Below are 12,697 nucleotides of genomic sequence, written 5' to 3' on the forward strand. Positions count from 1 at the left end.
AATCGGAATGTGCCTACCTAATTAAAACAACATATTGGGGCACCTGGGCGGCTCAGTCGGTTAAGCATCCGACTTCAGCTCAGTTCATGATCTCGCGGTTTGGGAGTTGGAGCCCCGCATCAGGCTCTGTGCTGACAGCTTTCGATTCTGGGTCTCCCTCTCTCTGTCCCTCCCCTGCTTGCACTCTGTCTCTCTCTCCTTCAAGAAATAAATAAACATTAAAAAAAAAATTAACCTTTTCTTGAGAAACTTGCTGACCACAGGAGGAGAATCATGATCTATATACTGCATTATGAGCTTAGATTCACACAAGCATGTGTATGAATATATGGCTGTCAACGGAAAAAGATGAACAGAAAGGATAATGGAGTAGGAAAGCCGTATTTAGAACTAATATTTTGATTTGTGTCGTTGCTTTCCTTTGCTTCCACGGTTCCCTGCTTTGAGGCTGTACCTCTTGTTTTCAACATTTCACTTCATGGTGGGTGTCCCAGGTGCTAGGATGCGTGCTCCCTCTTCGTCGGGTCTGTGTTTCGGTCCTGTCGGTGTGGGGTGTGCCAGCCTCACACTCTGGGTCCTGGCACAGGGGGAGGCCCCTCTGCTGTGGTTGCTCTTTCATCGCTTCTTCCATTTTGTCTGAGCTCTTGCACTGCACCCACCGTCCCAATGTGTGGCATAGGTAAATGGGTGGTTGACAGGTGAATTGTTCTTTCCAGATTTCTACGCAATACCCGGTAGTGGACCATGAATTTGATGCGGTGGTGGTAGGCGCTGGAGGGGCAGGCTTGCGAGCTGCGTTTGGCCTTTCCGAGGCAGGGTTTAACACGGCCTGCGTCACAAAGCTCTTTCCTACGAGATCACACACCGTCGCAGCCCAGGTAAGAGAAAGGGGCCCCCTTAATGGTTTTGGCGCCTGCACAGCAGTGCTCAGTCTTCTGCCACAGGCCTTCTCACTGCACGCCAGCCATGTTCCTGTCTCTTTCTGCTCCTTGCACCCACCTGGCTTACTCGCCTTGGGAGTGTGTTCCCACACTGCCTCCACCCCCACTGCCAGAGTCCCTCCTGGGGCCTCTTATCGCTCTGCCGCTCCAGTCACACTCAGGTCTTCTCTGAGCACCCACCTAATCCTCTGGCCCCCATCATAGTTTGTCTTCACTGTACTTTCCCAATCTAAAATGAGCCTATCTCTGGACTGATTCTCTTGGCCCTGCTGCATCCTTGGCGTGGGCCTCGTTAAGTATGATGATGATGAGCTTTGCTGGTGGCATGAATGTGCAGGACAGAAGAACATTGGCCTTTAAATGCTCAAAATTTAGGGAAGAGGATAAAAGTAAGATGAAAAAGAACACAGTGATTTTATAATTTTGTTTTCTTTCCTGGCACACTGTAGGTGGTACGCAGGTTGTATACAGGTAGTATTCCAAAACTGGAATGAATTGAACTGTTTTTTCCAGTATTTGGAACATATTTCCTCATAGAGATAGCAGAGTGTGGGGTAACTTTCCAGGAACCAGTAAAAGCCACCCTAAATACTGTTGTAGCCTGTATTCAGTATGCAGCAACATTCTTCAGGCACTTAGCTACACAGATACTTTGTTCTAAAACTATGTGTTATAAACTGAAAAATAGATAATACATACTTTTGAAGATTACATTGTGTCTGAAAGGAAAAATGGATGTAAACATAAGTCTAAATAATGAGAAATAATAGTATATTCAGATAGTGCAATATTAAAACAATAAAAAGTAAGAAATGGATAGCTTAACTTGAATGCTGGTTGGAGAAAGTAAGGTTTAATTGGGGGGATAAGACAGGTGGGGACTGGGCAAGTCTAAAGTGTACTCCTGGCGGAGGGGGGCACATGGCTGGCTCAGTCAGTAGAGCGTGCAACTCTTGATCTCAGAGTCGTGAATTAGAGCCCTGGGTTGGGTATAGAGATTGCTTTTTATTTTTCTTTGAGTAGGCTCTGTGCCCAGCATGAAGCCCAGCATGGGGCTTGAACTCTTGACCCTGAGATCAAGACCTGAGCTGAGATCAAGTTGGACACTCAACCGACTGAGCCACTGAGGCGCCCTGAGATTACTTTAGAAAAACAAAATTGTATTTCTTGGGACTCCTGGAAGACCAGCTGTCTGTGGCCCTGATTCTTACTAATAGTAGCAATAAAATAATAGCATGGACATGTGCACTGGGCCAAGTATTTAGTGTTGTTTTAAACTAGGTTTCTCTCTTCTGCTACTACTCTGGTACTTAACAGTTTTTACTAGGACTGTGTTTGGGTTTACAATGGGTGGGGTCGGAGAAGGAGGAGGAAATAACTTGTGACTTTTGCTGCTTGTCTTGTTAGGGTTCCTGGCTTTGTGCTGGTGACTCTTTTCTTGATAACTGAAACATAATGGGAAACTGAGGCACAGCAGCACCAAGCGGGGAAAGAATTCCTGCATGGGTCTGCTTGACTCAGAAGCTTGATTGAGGAACATTTGCAAAAAAGAGGGAAGTCAGAAAATGTGCCTTTTCTTCTCAAAAAGAGATGAGTTATCCGGTTTTAAGTTGGGGAGGAAAAGTGTGAGTGTTACATTTGTCCCTGTACTGCCCTTTTCTGTGACTCTGAGAGACAGACACGGTAGAGAATGTGACTCTGAGTTTAGAGTTTATTCCTTGACAGTAAGTACTTCTTTAACACATGTCCATAAATGCCACTGGGAACATTTTGTCATAGAATTATCCCAGATAGATTTGCTCAGTGCCTTTTATGTGCCAGGTTTGGAGGTGACGAGCATTGCACATAAAACCTCACTTAACCCTCCAGTTGGCTCTCAAGTTCAGCTTCATGTCCCTTCATAGGTAAGGGCACTGAGGCTGAGGGAGGTAAGATTTGGCATCTGTCATGCCTCTCCCTGCTCAGGACGGTCCTGTAACCAACCGGACTGCAGTCAGGTCCCTCACATGCCGTTGTTGTCAAAATTAGTTGGCTTTCTCTGAATCCAGTTTTGGGCAGTGGGTGGAAGGGGGATGGGCCTGGAAGGTCCAGGGTTCCCTTTCGTAGCCTGTAAGTCTGCCCTGTGTTTACAGGGAGGGATCAATGCTGCTCTGGGGAACATGGAGGAGGACAACTGGAGGTGGCACTTCTACGACACTGTGAAAGGCTCCGACTGGCTGGGGGACCAGGATGCCATCCACTACATGACAGAGCAGGCCCCTGCTTCCGTGGTAGAGGTACTGTCCCTGCATGGTCTGTTTCTGGTAGAAAAGAGAGGTCGAGGCAAATGTGGTCAGCCCAAGGAATGGTAACAAGTTGATGTAACAAGGGAAATCTTTCCTATCATTAACCATTCAGTTCATTTAATAACAAAGTTTTTCTCTTTTCCTGAAGTGTTGAAATTTTCATAGAACGTATTGGTTTGGGTTTACAGGTTTATGTTGAAATTGTTTAGTGTAAATTAGCAATGAATATCCCGATTCCTTCAAGGTACTAGGTGTTTGTTTTCATATTTCACAGCTGGAGAATTATGGCATGCCATTCAGCAGAACTGAAGATGGGAGGATCTACCAGCGTGCTTTTGGTGGACAGAGCCTCAAGTTTGGGAAAGGCGGGCAGGCCCATCGGTGCTGCTGTGTGGCTGACCGCACTGGCCACTCGCTGCTGCACACGTTGTATGGAAGGGTGAGGCCACCCTGGGTGCATGGGGTGACAGGACATGGTCTGGTTAGGCCAGGCATGTGGTGATGAGCTGGAAACAGGCCACTCTGGGACAGGTCAGAAGGTCAGCATGTCAGCCCTGGGGTTGCTTAATAAACAGCAGACTAACATGGCAGGATGTATATTTGTTAATTATTAATTTGAAAGTGTCTATTTTAGAAAATTAAATTGATCTGCCATACTGAAAGTATAAGAACAGAGCAAGTATTTTAGGACTCAGCACCTCTGAGTTCCTGAACTAATTGATTTAATACTTAAGTGTTCAAACTGGACTAAGGTTTGGGGGACAGTAGTTACTAGATAATCAGGGCCTACTTTGGCATAGCCAAGTAATCAATATTTGGAATCACTCTGATTCATAATAATCAGTATTCTGAATTCTTGCTCTCAAATGGGGACAGATTCTTGATTTGCAAATGTTAGGACCCTGGTGGCAGCTTCGGCTGAGTGCATTGACACATGTGTGCCTGGATCTGCCCATCCTGCAGTATACTGTGTCATGTTGGGGAGCTGGTGGTTTTGTGAGAGCCCTTCATGTTTACTGAGCAGCTACAGCATCTTCTCTGACATGCATGACATGTGTATGTCCTTGTTACGGTCTGATCTGATCATACACCTGAGAGCAGGGTACCTTTCGTGTTGATCCACAACAGCATCAGCACTATGGTTGATGCAAGTAAAGTCTGTGGCTTCTTTTGCAACCCAGGGTTTACCCTGTCCATTTGTTACACACCACATCAGAGCCCTGAACTTGTTCATATGAGCAGTATTGCTGAAATGTTAGTTTCACACCCTAAATGCAATTGAAACTGTGGGATTCTTTTTTCTTTCGTGTTTTTTAGTCTCTGCGATACGATACCAGCTATTTTGTAGAGTATTTTGCCTTGGATCTCCTGATGGAAAATGGAGAATGTCGTGGTGTTATTGCGCTGTGCATAGAAGACGGGTCCATCCATCGCATAAGAGCAAAGAACACTGTTGTAGCTACTGGGTAGGAGTGTAACTTGTATTTAGTTTTTCTGTAGGAAAGTTGGGTCTCTGAGTTTCTTTAAAAAAAAAAAAAAAATGGAGGCAGTGACCTAACCCAGGAGCATAATAAACTTTGCCAGTCTCAGTTCCATGTCTCCAAAGGGGACAATCATAGCATCTGCCTCAGGTGGGTGAGGAAGTATCTGTCTTCAGCTTGCACCTGAGAGGACCCTTGAGGAAACGGGTCTGGAGAGTCACGTGACACTTCCTGGCTTAACCTGTCTTTTGCTTTAGTGGACACTGTGTTTATACTGATTTCTGGTGTAGATAAGTGCTGTTTGTTCACACGATGAAACTAAATTACATTTCTTACATTGTCAGTCCGTTATTTTAACCCTTTACAAGAGTGAGTCCATAAAAAGCAAAAATTTCAGCATTAAAGCAGCACACGCTTCTCAGGGAGGTCGTTCAGATAGCATGAAAGTGCCTTGAAGTATAAACGAGAGTGCCGCCTCCGTCTCCCAGGCTCCTGCCCCAGTTGCCCAGGGTAGCGCATGCAGACAGCACCTGTCACAGTGCTGCGGGCTGCTCTGTCCACTCTGGTGCCACTAGAAAGGCGATCCTGACGGGACACCATGTGTCACTGCTTTCTCTCTGCTGGCCCGTCTGTTTTCCAGAGGCTACGGGCGCACCTACTTCAGCTGCACATCTGCCCACACCAGCACCGGTGACGGCACCGCCATGGTCACCAGGGCAGGCCTTCCCTGCCAGGACTTGGAGTTCGTTCAGTTTCACCCCACAGGTAGGACGGGACCACTTTCATGGGGTCAGGACTCTCATACCTCTCGATGCCCCTCTGTAGTCCCACACACTAGCACATTCTCAGAGCCCAGCTTGTCATTTGCTCAAGAAAGTTTTTTCCATTTCTCCCAAGGCAGTTTAGGCCACCACCTTGCCTTGGCGATACCTGCTCCAGTCGTAAAGCTGGAGCTTTATGTAAAGACTGTTCAGTGTCCCTCTCCCCAACTCGATTGTCAGCTCCCGGAGGTGGGGACAGGTGATGCAGTTCACAGTGCCTGGCACATAGTAGGACCTCATCAGTGTTTCCTGAGTGAATGTCCCAAGAGCTGTTGATCAGAGTTGTGGCATGGGCAGATTCCAGTGTTACAGGGAAAACATCAGGCTGTCCAGTAGAGTATAAAGTCGGGACGAGCTATGGCAGATGCGGCCCCCTGAGATGTTAATGACTATGGTGCCAGTTGTGGGCACATTGAGCTCATCTTGCGTCCTCAGACAGTTGAGTGTGCAAATGTGGAGTTCAGACGGGAGGTCTAGGCTGCAGGTGCAGAATTGAGAGAGTTCGTTATTCAGATCTGAATTGGAGAGAGAGATCTGCCTCTTGGGACAGGCAAGTCTCATTCTGGACTTTGTTTCTAGTTGCTTTTCTGACCTGTCAACTGAGGGGACACCACACTTTGTGGAAGTAGCCTCCCACCATGCTAAAGAACCAGACCTGGGTTTTCTCTTTGCTCTGTCAGTATATTTTTTCTGATCCCTGGCACGTATAAAAAGTAAAAAATGTTTTAGGTAGTTTTTTAATACTGGTTTTGGGGGTTTTTGTTTTGTTTTAAAGTTTACTTATTTATTTTGAGAGAGAATATGCGAGCGGGAGAGGAACAGAGAGACCAGGAGAGAGAATCCCAAGCAGGCTCCGTCCTGTCAGCATGGAACCTGACTTGGGGCTCTGTCTCCCAAACTGTGAGATCATGACCTGAGCCAAAATCAAGAGTCAAAACACAATTGACTGAGCCACCCAGGTGCTCCAGGAAATTCTTGTTTTGTTTTTTGTTTTTTTTTTTCTTTTAAAAGTTTGTTTATTTTTGAGAGAAAGAGACAGTGTGAGCAGGGGAGGGGCACAGAGAGAGACACAGAATCCGAAGCAGGCTCCAGGCCCTGAGCTGTCAGCACAGAGCCTGGCTGGGGCTCGACCTCACCAACCGTGAGGTCATGACCTGAACTGAAGTCAGATGCTTAACCAACTGAGCCACTCAGGTGCCCCTGCTTTCTTGTTCTTAAAGCAAGAAAACTCTTCTGGTGTGGTAATGACAGTTTTAACTTTCAGGTGACATTGACATAGGTGTTTGTCTCCTTGTTAAAATTCAGGTGCTTGGCATTCCTTATTGAAGGGACAGTGAGATTAAGGGCACAGACCTGCCTAGTTGCCAGGTGTGCATTTGGCTCTGCCTTCCCAGCTGCAGAACACTGACAAGTTCCTAGGCTATCATCGCTTTCTCTGAAAATAGGGATATTTCCTGGGGTTGTTACAAAACTTAGAGTTGTATACAGCAAGTACAGTACAAGTATGAACGGTGGTAATTATTGCTGTTGTTAACCAGTTTTTATTTTTTTTTAAGTTTTTATTTTTATTTATTTTCAAGAGACAGAGAGAGACAGAGCATGAGTGGGGGAGGGGCAGAGAGAGGGAGACACAGAATCCAAAGCAGGCTCCAGGCTCTGAGCTGTCGGCACAGAGCCCAATGCGGGGCTTGAACCCATAGACTGTGAGATCATGACCTGAGCCAAAGTCGGACACTCAACCGACTAAGCCACCCAGTCGCCCCATTAACCAATTTTTAGATACGAATTTTCCAAGCTGGTTTTTCTTACCTAGTCACAATTTCATGCTATAAAACAACATTCTACAATTATAACAAAACCTGAGATGTTTAACTCATGCTTGGTTGTGCTGAAAGTTGAAAAGCTGTTGGAATTGGAATATTCAGCCAAGCTGTGTTGTTACTACATTAGCTGCCCTTTCTCCTCACTGCTGCTTCATTGGTGCTTTTTGTTGTCAAACGTCCTACTATTCCTTACTTAACCTGTCCTTTGTCTTATTCTGTTGTGAGCATCATGCCCCTTGCATACCCTTTTCCTTTCCACCCCCAGAAATGTATTGGAAAAAAATTTGCATTTGAAATATTGACCTAGCAATTGTTAGGTTATAATCATCTAATTAACTGGGTTCTTTGCAGGTATATATGGTGCCGGTTGTCTCATTACAGAAGGGTGCCGTGGAGAGGGAGGCATTCTCATTAACAGTCAAGGCGAAAGATTCATGGAGCGATATGCCCCGGTTGCAAAGGACCTGGCATCCAGAGACGTCGTGTCTCGATCCATGACTCTGGAAATACGTGAAGGAAGGTCTGTGTCATTCTATCCAAAGGTGTCTGAGTGCACACACACACACACACACACACATGCACACCCTCCTTTCTCTTTGGTGGCTGCTATTCATGTCTACATGTGCACATGGGCTTGTGTGGCTTCTGTGTGAGTTTTAGCAACTCACCTACCCCACCCAACTCTGCGTAGGCTACCTCTCCTCCCCTTCGATGGGCCTTCGATGCTGTTTGGGGACCCACATGCGTTCGAGACCTTCACTGTGCAGGCTCTTGAGTGCCAGTGCTGCCTTACGATGGTGATCTTTCTTGTATCTTTGATGTTATAACTTCTAGAGATTTTATATTTGGAGTGTTTGCATTAAAAGGACTTTCTAATGCATTTACCAAGGAAAACAGCTAATTGTGACTTCCTAAGACTAGAGTATGAACTCAGTGAGGGCTGGAAGTCTGTCCATGTTCTGGCTGTGTCCTACCACATTCAGTCTACCCTGTCACAGAGCAGGTGCTCAGAGGAGATGCTGTCACAGAGCAGGTGCTCAGAGATGTGAAGAATGGATGGCCACAAGTGAAGGGAAATTTTGTACAGCATTAAAAAATGTGAAACTCATAGTCTCACATTTTCTATAATTGCCGTTTTTTGCCTCACACCGTGATGTCCTTTTCCACCAGAGGCTGTGGCCCTGAAAAAGATCACGTCTACCTGCAGTTGCACCACCTACCCCCAGAGCAGCTGGCCATACGGCTGCCTGGCATTTCAGAGACGGCCATGATCTTCGCAGGTGTAGATGTCACCAAGGAGCCCATCCCCGTCCTTCCCACCGTGCATTATAACATGGGAGGCATTCCCACCAACTACAAGGGGCAGGTGACCAAACCAAGACCCTTCCACAGTGGGAAAGAGGGCGGGAATGATACAGGTGCCCTTGCGAGCTCAGAGAAGACCGATGTTTTCCTCAGAAGGCACTGTGTTGTTGTACAGGCTGCACTTCCCTTGAGTAGATGCTGCCAGAGGGCAGGGGGCTCGGCCACCTTTCAGCTTTCACTTTTCACTCCATAGTGATGAGTAGTTACTGATAACTTACTGATCCCTCCATAGTAGACAGTCATAGATGTAATATCATTGTTTTTCCCAGCTTATAATTTATTTTACCGTATGATCTCTTGTTAACTTTTACTGCAGCCTTGTAAATTGTATTCTCTTTACAACAAGTACCTTCGAGGGGTTTGTAGTTCACCCAGAGCTTTTTGGTTCTTGACTTTTTTGGCCTGTCCTTAGGCGAGGTGACTGGAGATTACGTTCATAGATGAGTAATAGGCTGGAAGCATCTGAGTTACAACTCAAGTCTGCCCTACTCCCTTCCCTTCATTCGAATCCAGAGTCAGAGTGAGGGAGTAGGGGATCAGTTAGAGGTGGTGAGTGAGGTTTCTCGTGAGCAGTAGGTGTGGGATTAAAATCACAGGTGCTGCCACATGGGATCCTTTGATCTCTCTTGGCCTGGGGTGGCTGAGTGTCTGGGTGCAGAGGGCGGAGACTGGACTGACACAGAGAGTTCCCTGTAGGTGAGAGCAGATCTGGCCTTCACCTGCCCTCCTCCCTCTGCCCCTGCATGCAGACACCCCACCGCAGGAAGCAGTCCTGTGCAGACTTTGCTCCTAAGTCTTCAGTCTTCCTTCCACAGGTTCTGAGGCATGTGAATGGCCAGGATCAGATCGTGCCCGGCCTGTATGCCTGTGGGGAGGCTGCCTGCGCCTCCGTGCATGGTGCCAACCGTCTTGGAGCAAACTCACTCTTGGATCTGGTTGTCTTTGGTCGGGCGTGTGCCCTGAGTATCGCGGAGTCCTGCAGACCCGGTATGTGTTTCTCCAGGCTGTTTCAGGAGGCAAGAGGTTGCCATGTCTTGATTTGTAATTGGAAATTTGTTTAGTGATCATGAAGGGGGTAGTCTCTTTTTATCCCCTATAAGTGAGGAAACAGAGCAATCAGAAATTTATATGGTGATAGACTTGAGACTAGACACAGGTTGGGTGAGGGTCTTAACAATTAAGAAGGTAACCTGGTTTTGGTCAGATTCTGTCCTATAGTCCTTGTGCTCTGCTTAGAAAAGTCATTGTTAGGGAGTTATTTTAAGGGGGGGTTTATCACATAGTTGCTTGCTCAATATAAATTACTTATTTGTAGTAAAATATTTTAAACAGGTATGACGATAGAGTAGTTTTCAGTACTTATGGAAAAGTAATTTAGATTCTAAAAACAAAATATAAATACCCTATTAAAGCAGAAAGGGAGGACGTAATGTACACAAAACAGAGGATTGGGTCATATCCGTCCCTGCATTGATACAGTGGATTCAAGTCAGTGATTGCGTTCTTCTGTTAAAATAATCTGCTGAGGAAAAAATGCCATGTGCTAGAAGGGTGAGTCCCACTGTGAACAGGACACTTACTGTCGCTTTGACATTCAGAGGGTCTTCATGTAGATTGTGTTGGCCCATTTGCTCAGAACAACATGTGAGGGGAAGTCACTGTTTCCAAGGGAAGTGTCGTGGGATCCCCAGGCCTCTGCTCTTCTCGTTACGCTTCATTGACGGTGACTATTTAGTATCAGTTGTGCTATTTTTATTGTACAAAAGCTTTTCGTATGGACTTTTAAGTTGGTGAAAATCTTACTATCCCATTAGTTAAACACAGCCCTTAGTATACCATGCCGTGCTCCCCTTTACGTCTGCAGTTAGCTTTACGTCTGCAGTTAGCAGATATATGTAAGGAGAAGGACAGTTGTATTTTCAGACACCCTCTCCCTTGCTCTGACTACAAGTCCAGGCTGTGAAGGGCAGATGTGGGGCCCTGTCCCAGTGTTTGCTGCAGAGGCAGGAGTTGAACCCACCTGGTCTGATACCAAATCTAATGCTCATTTCACTATAGCAGTGAAGCCTGAAATCAGATCTCAGAGGAAAGCAGAAAATTCGAGGTTTCTTTTCTTTGAAAAAGAGAAAAAGGAAGTTTTGTAAGAATATCTTTACTTTCGGGGCATCTCACTCTGATCCCAGGGTCATGGGATTGAGCCCCACATTAGGGGCTTGGAACCTGCTCAGGATTCTCTCCCTCTGCTCCTTTGCTCACACACGCACTCATTCTCTCTCTCTCTCTCTCTCTCTCTCTCTCTCTCTCTCTCTCTCACTCTCTCAAAAAAAAAAACAAATTTTTTTTTTTAATATTGTTAGAAAAGATGAATATCTTGTACTTTTATATCTGAAGGATCAGTATACAGTTTTAAAAAGTTTTTTAAACTTAGCAGTAAAAAGGAACAAATTCCTCCTACATGCAACAACACAAATGCATTTCAAAACATATGAGGTTGTGTGACCCAAGCTTAAAAGGCTATATACATACACCTAACTTTATTTACATAACATCTTGGAGGAGACAGAACTAGGGAATAACACGGCTTGGTGGTTGCCGTCCTGCTCATGGTGGAGCTTGTGTGACTCTGTGAGGCAAAATGTGCAAAACTCTACACCAAAAATGATAATTCTACTTTAACTTTTAAAAACAAAAAAAAAGGAAGAGCATCACTATATTTTCCCAAATATGAATATTTTAAACATTAAAATGTTTAAACCTTAATCTGGATCCTATTATGATGGTTACAGGAATCCATACCATGTGTCAACATTTGTAGAACTATGCACCTAAAGAAAAATAATTTTGGTAAATGATCACTTTTTAAAAACGTTAAAAACAAAAACAGAAGAAACCACAACCAGGGGCACCTGGGTGGGTCAGTCAGTTGTGTCCAACTTCGGCTCAGGTCATGATATAACAGTTTGTGGGTTCGAGCCCCGTGTCAGGCTCTGTGCTGACAGCCCAGAGCCTGGAGCCTGCTTCGGATTCTGTGTCTCCCCCGCCCCACTCCGCTTGTACTCTGTGTCTCTCAAAAATGAATAAACATTATAAAAAAAAGAAGAAGAAGAAACTGTAACCAGCCTAAAATTGGGGCATGTCACATGAGAGACCATTGCCCTGGCCCCTTGCAGAGAGCAGCTGTGAGCAGCCCAACTTTACCTGCAAACCTTTGTTTCCTGTTTTTCATACCTTCTGCCCCTTTTACCTCTTGAAAAAAATACATTTCAAAACATGTTACCCCCCCCCCCAAAAAAAAACCTTTAAAAAATCTTCAAAACATTTATCTTTATTTTTTAGAAAAGCAAGAAGAGCAAATCTTGAGGTTTGGGTAAGCAGATATAAGGGTCTGAATCAGCAAGAGACTTTTAAACGTGCCAGACCAGGTCCTCCCTCATCTTTGAATGAGGACCACGTCGTGGTGGGGGTGGGTGGTGGTGGCAGAATTGTTGGAAACTGCTCACTACCTGAAGGTGCCAGTTCTCCCTTCTGTAGAGTAATACTGCAAGGTGTCTTTGCATAAATCTAATTTTTAAGCTTAAGAATAGTTTCTGTTTTGTTCAAAGATTTCTTACTGGATACCTCCTCCTTGCCAGAAATTTTGTCTTTATATGTTTATGGCCCCAAGTCAATATGTGGTGCTTCAGTTAAAGGGTGGCTTGGGTGGAACATTCGCTCAGGTTATGGGTACATTTTCCAAAAGCCATTAAATTCTAGCTTTTTGTTTGTGTATTTTTTAAGGAGATAAAGTTCCTCCAATTAAACCAAATGCTGGAGAAGAGTCTGTCATGAATCTTGATAAATTGAGGTTTGCTGATGGAACCCTAAGAACATCAGAACTACGACTCAACATGCAGAAGGTAAGCACCTGTGCTCTGAAGTGAGCAGGCCATTGTGTCCACAGTCCTGTGCCAGGCCCGGGTTGAGTAGCAAGAGGACACATTG

General features: G+C 45.3%; 1 protein-coding gene across 2 annotated transcripts in view; it reads left to right on the forward strand.

The window, feature by feature from the left end:
- The window catches only part of SDHA (succinate dehydrogenase complex flavoprotein subunit A), a 29,720-nt gene that overhangs the window by 7,646 nt on the left and 9,377 nt on the right, over positions 1-12,697 (forward strand). For both annotated transcript variants that reach the window (XM_060634265.3, XM_060634266.3), the window contains exons 3-11: positions 717-878; positions 3,074-3,217; positions 3,501-3,665; positions 4,544-4,692; positions 5,348-5,472; positions 7,703-7,871; positions 8,522-8,717; positions 9,532-9,703; positions 12,494-12,612. In XM_060634265.3, coding sequence (XP_060490248.2) covers positions 717-878; positions 3,074-3,217; positions 3,501-3,665; positions 4,544-4,692; positions 5,348-5,472; positions 7,703-7,871; positions 8,522-8,717; positions 9,532-9,703; positions 12,494-12,612 — 1,401 coding nt within the window. The remainder of the gene's footprint in view (positions 1-716; positions 879-3,073; positions 3,218-3,500; positions 3,666-4,543; positions 4,693-5,347; positions 5,473-7,702; positions 7,872-8,521; positions 8,718-9,531; positions 9,704-12,493; positions 12,613-12,697) is intronic.

Source organism: Panthera onca, chromosome A1 (genome assembly GCF_046562875.1).
Source record: "Panthera onca isolate mPanOnc1 chromosome A1, mPanOnc1 haplotype 2, whole genome shotgun sequence".
In the NCBI taxonomy this organism is placed as follows: domain Eukaryota; kingdom Metazoa; phylum Chordata; class Mammalia; order Carnivora; family Felidae; genus Panthera; species Panthera onca.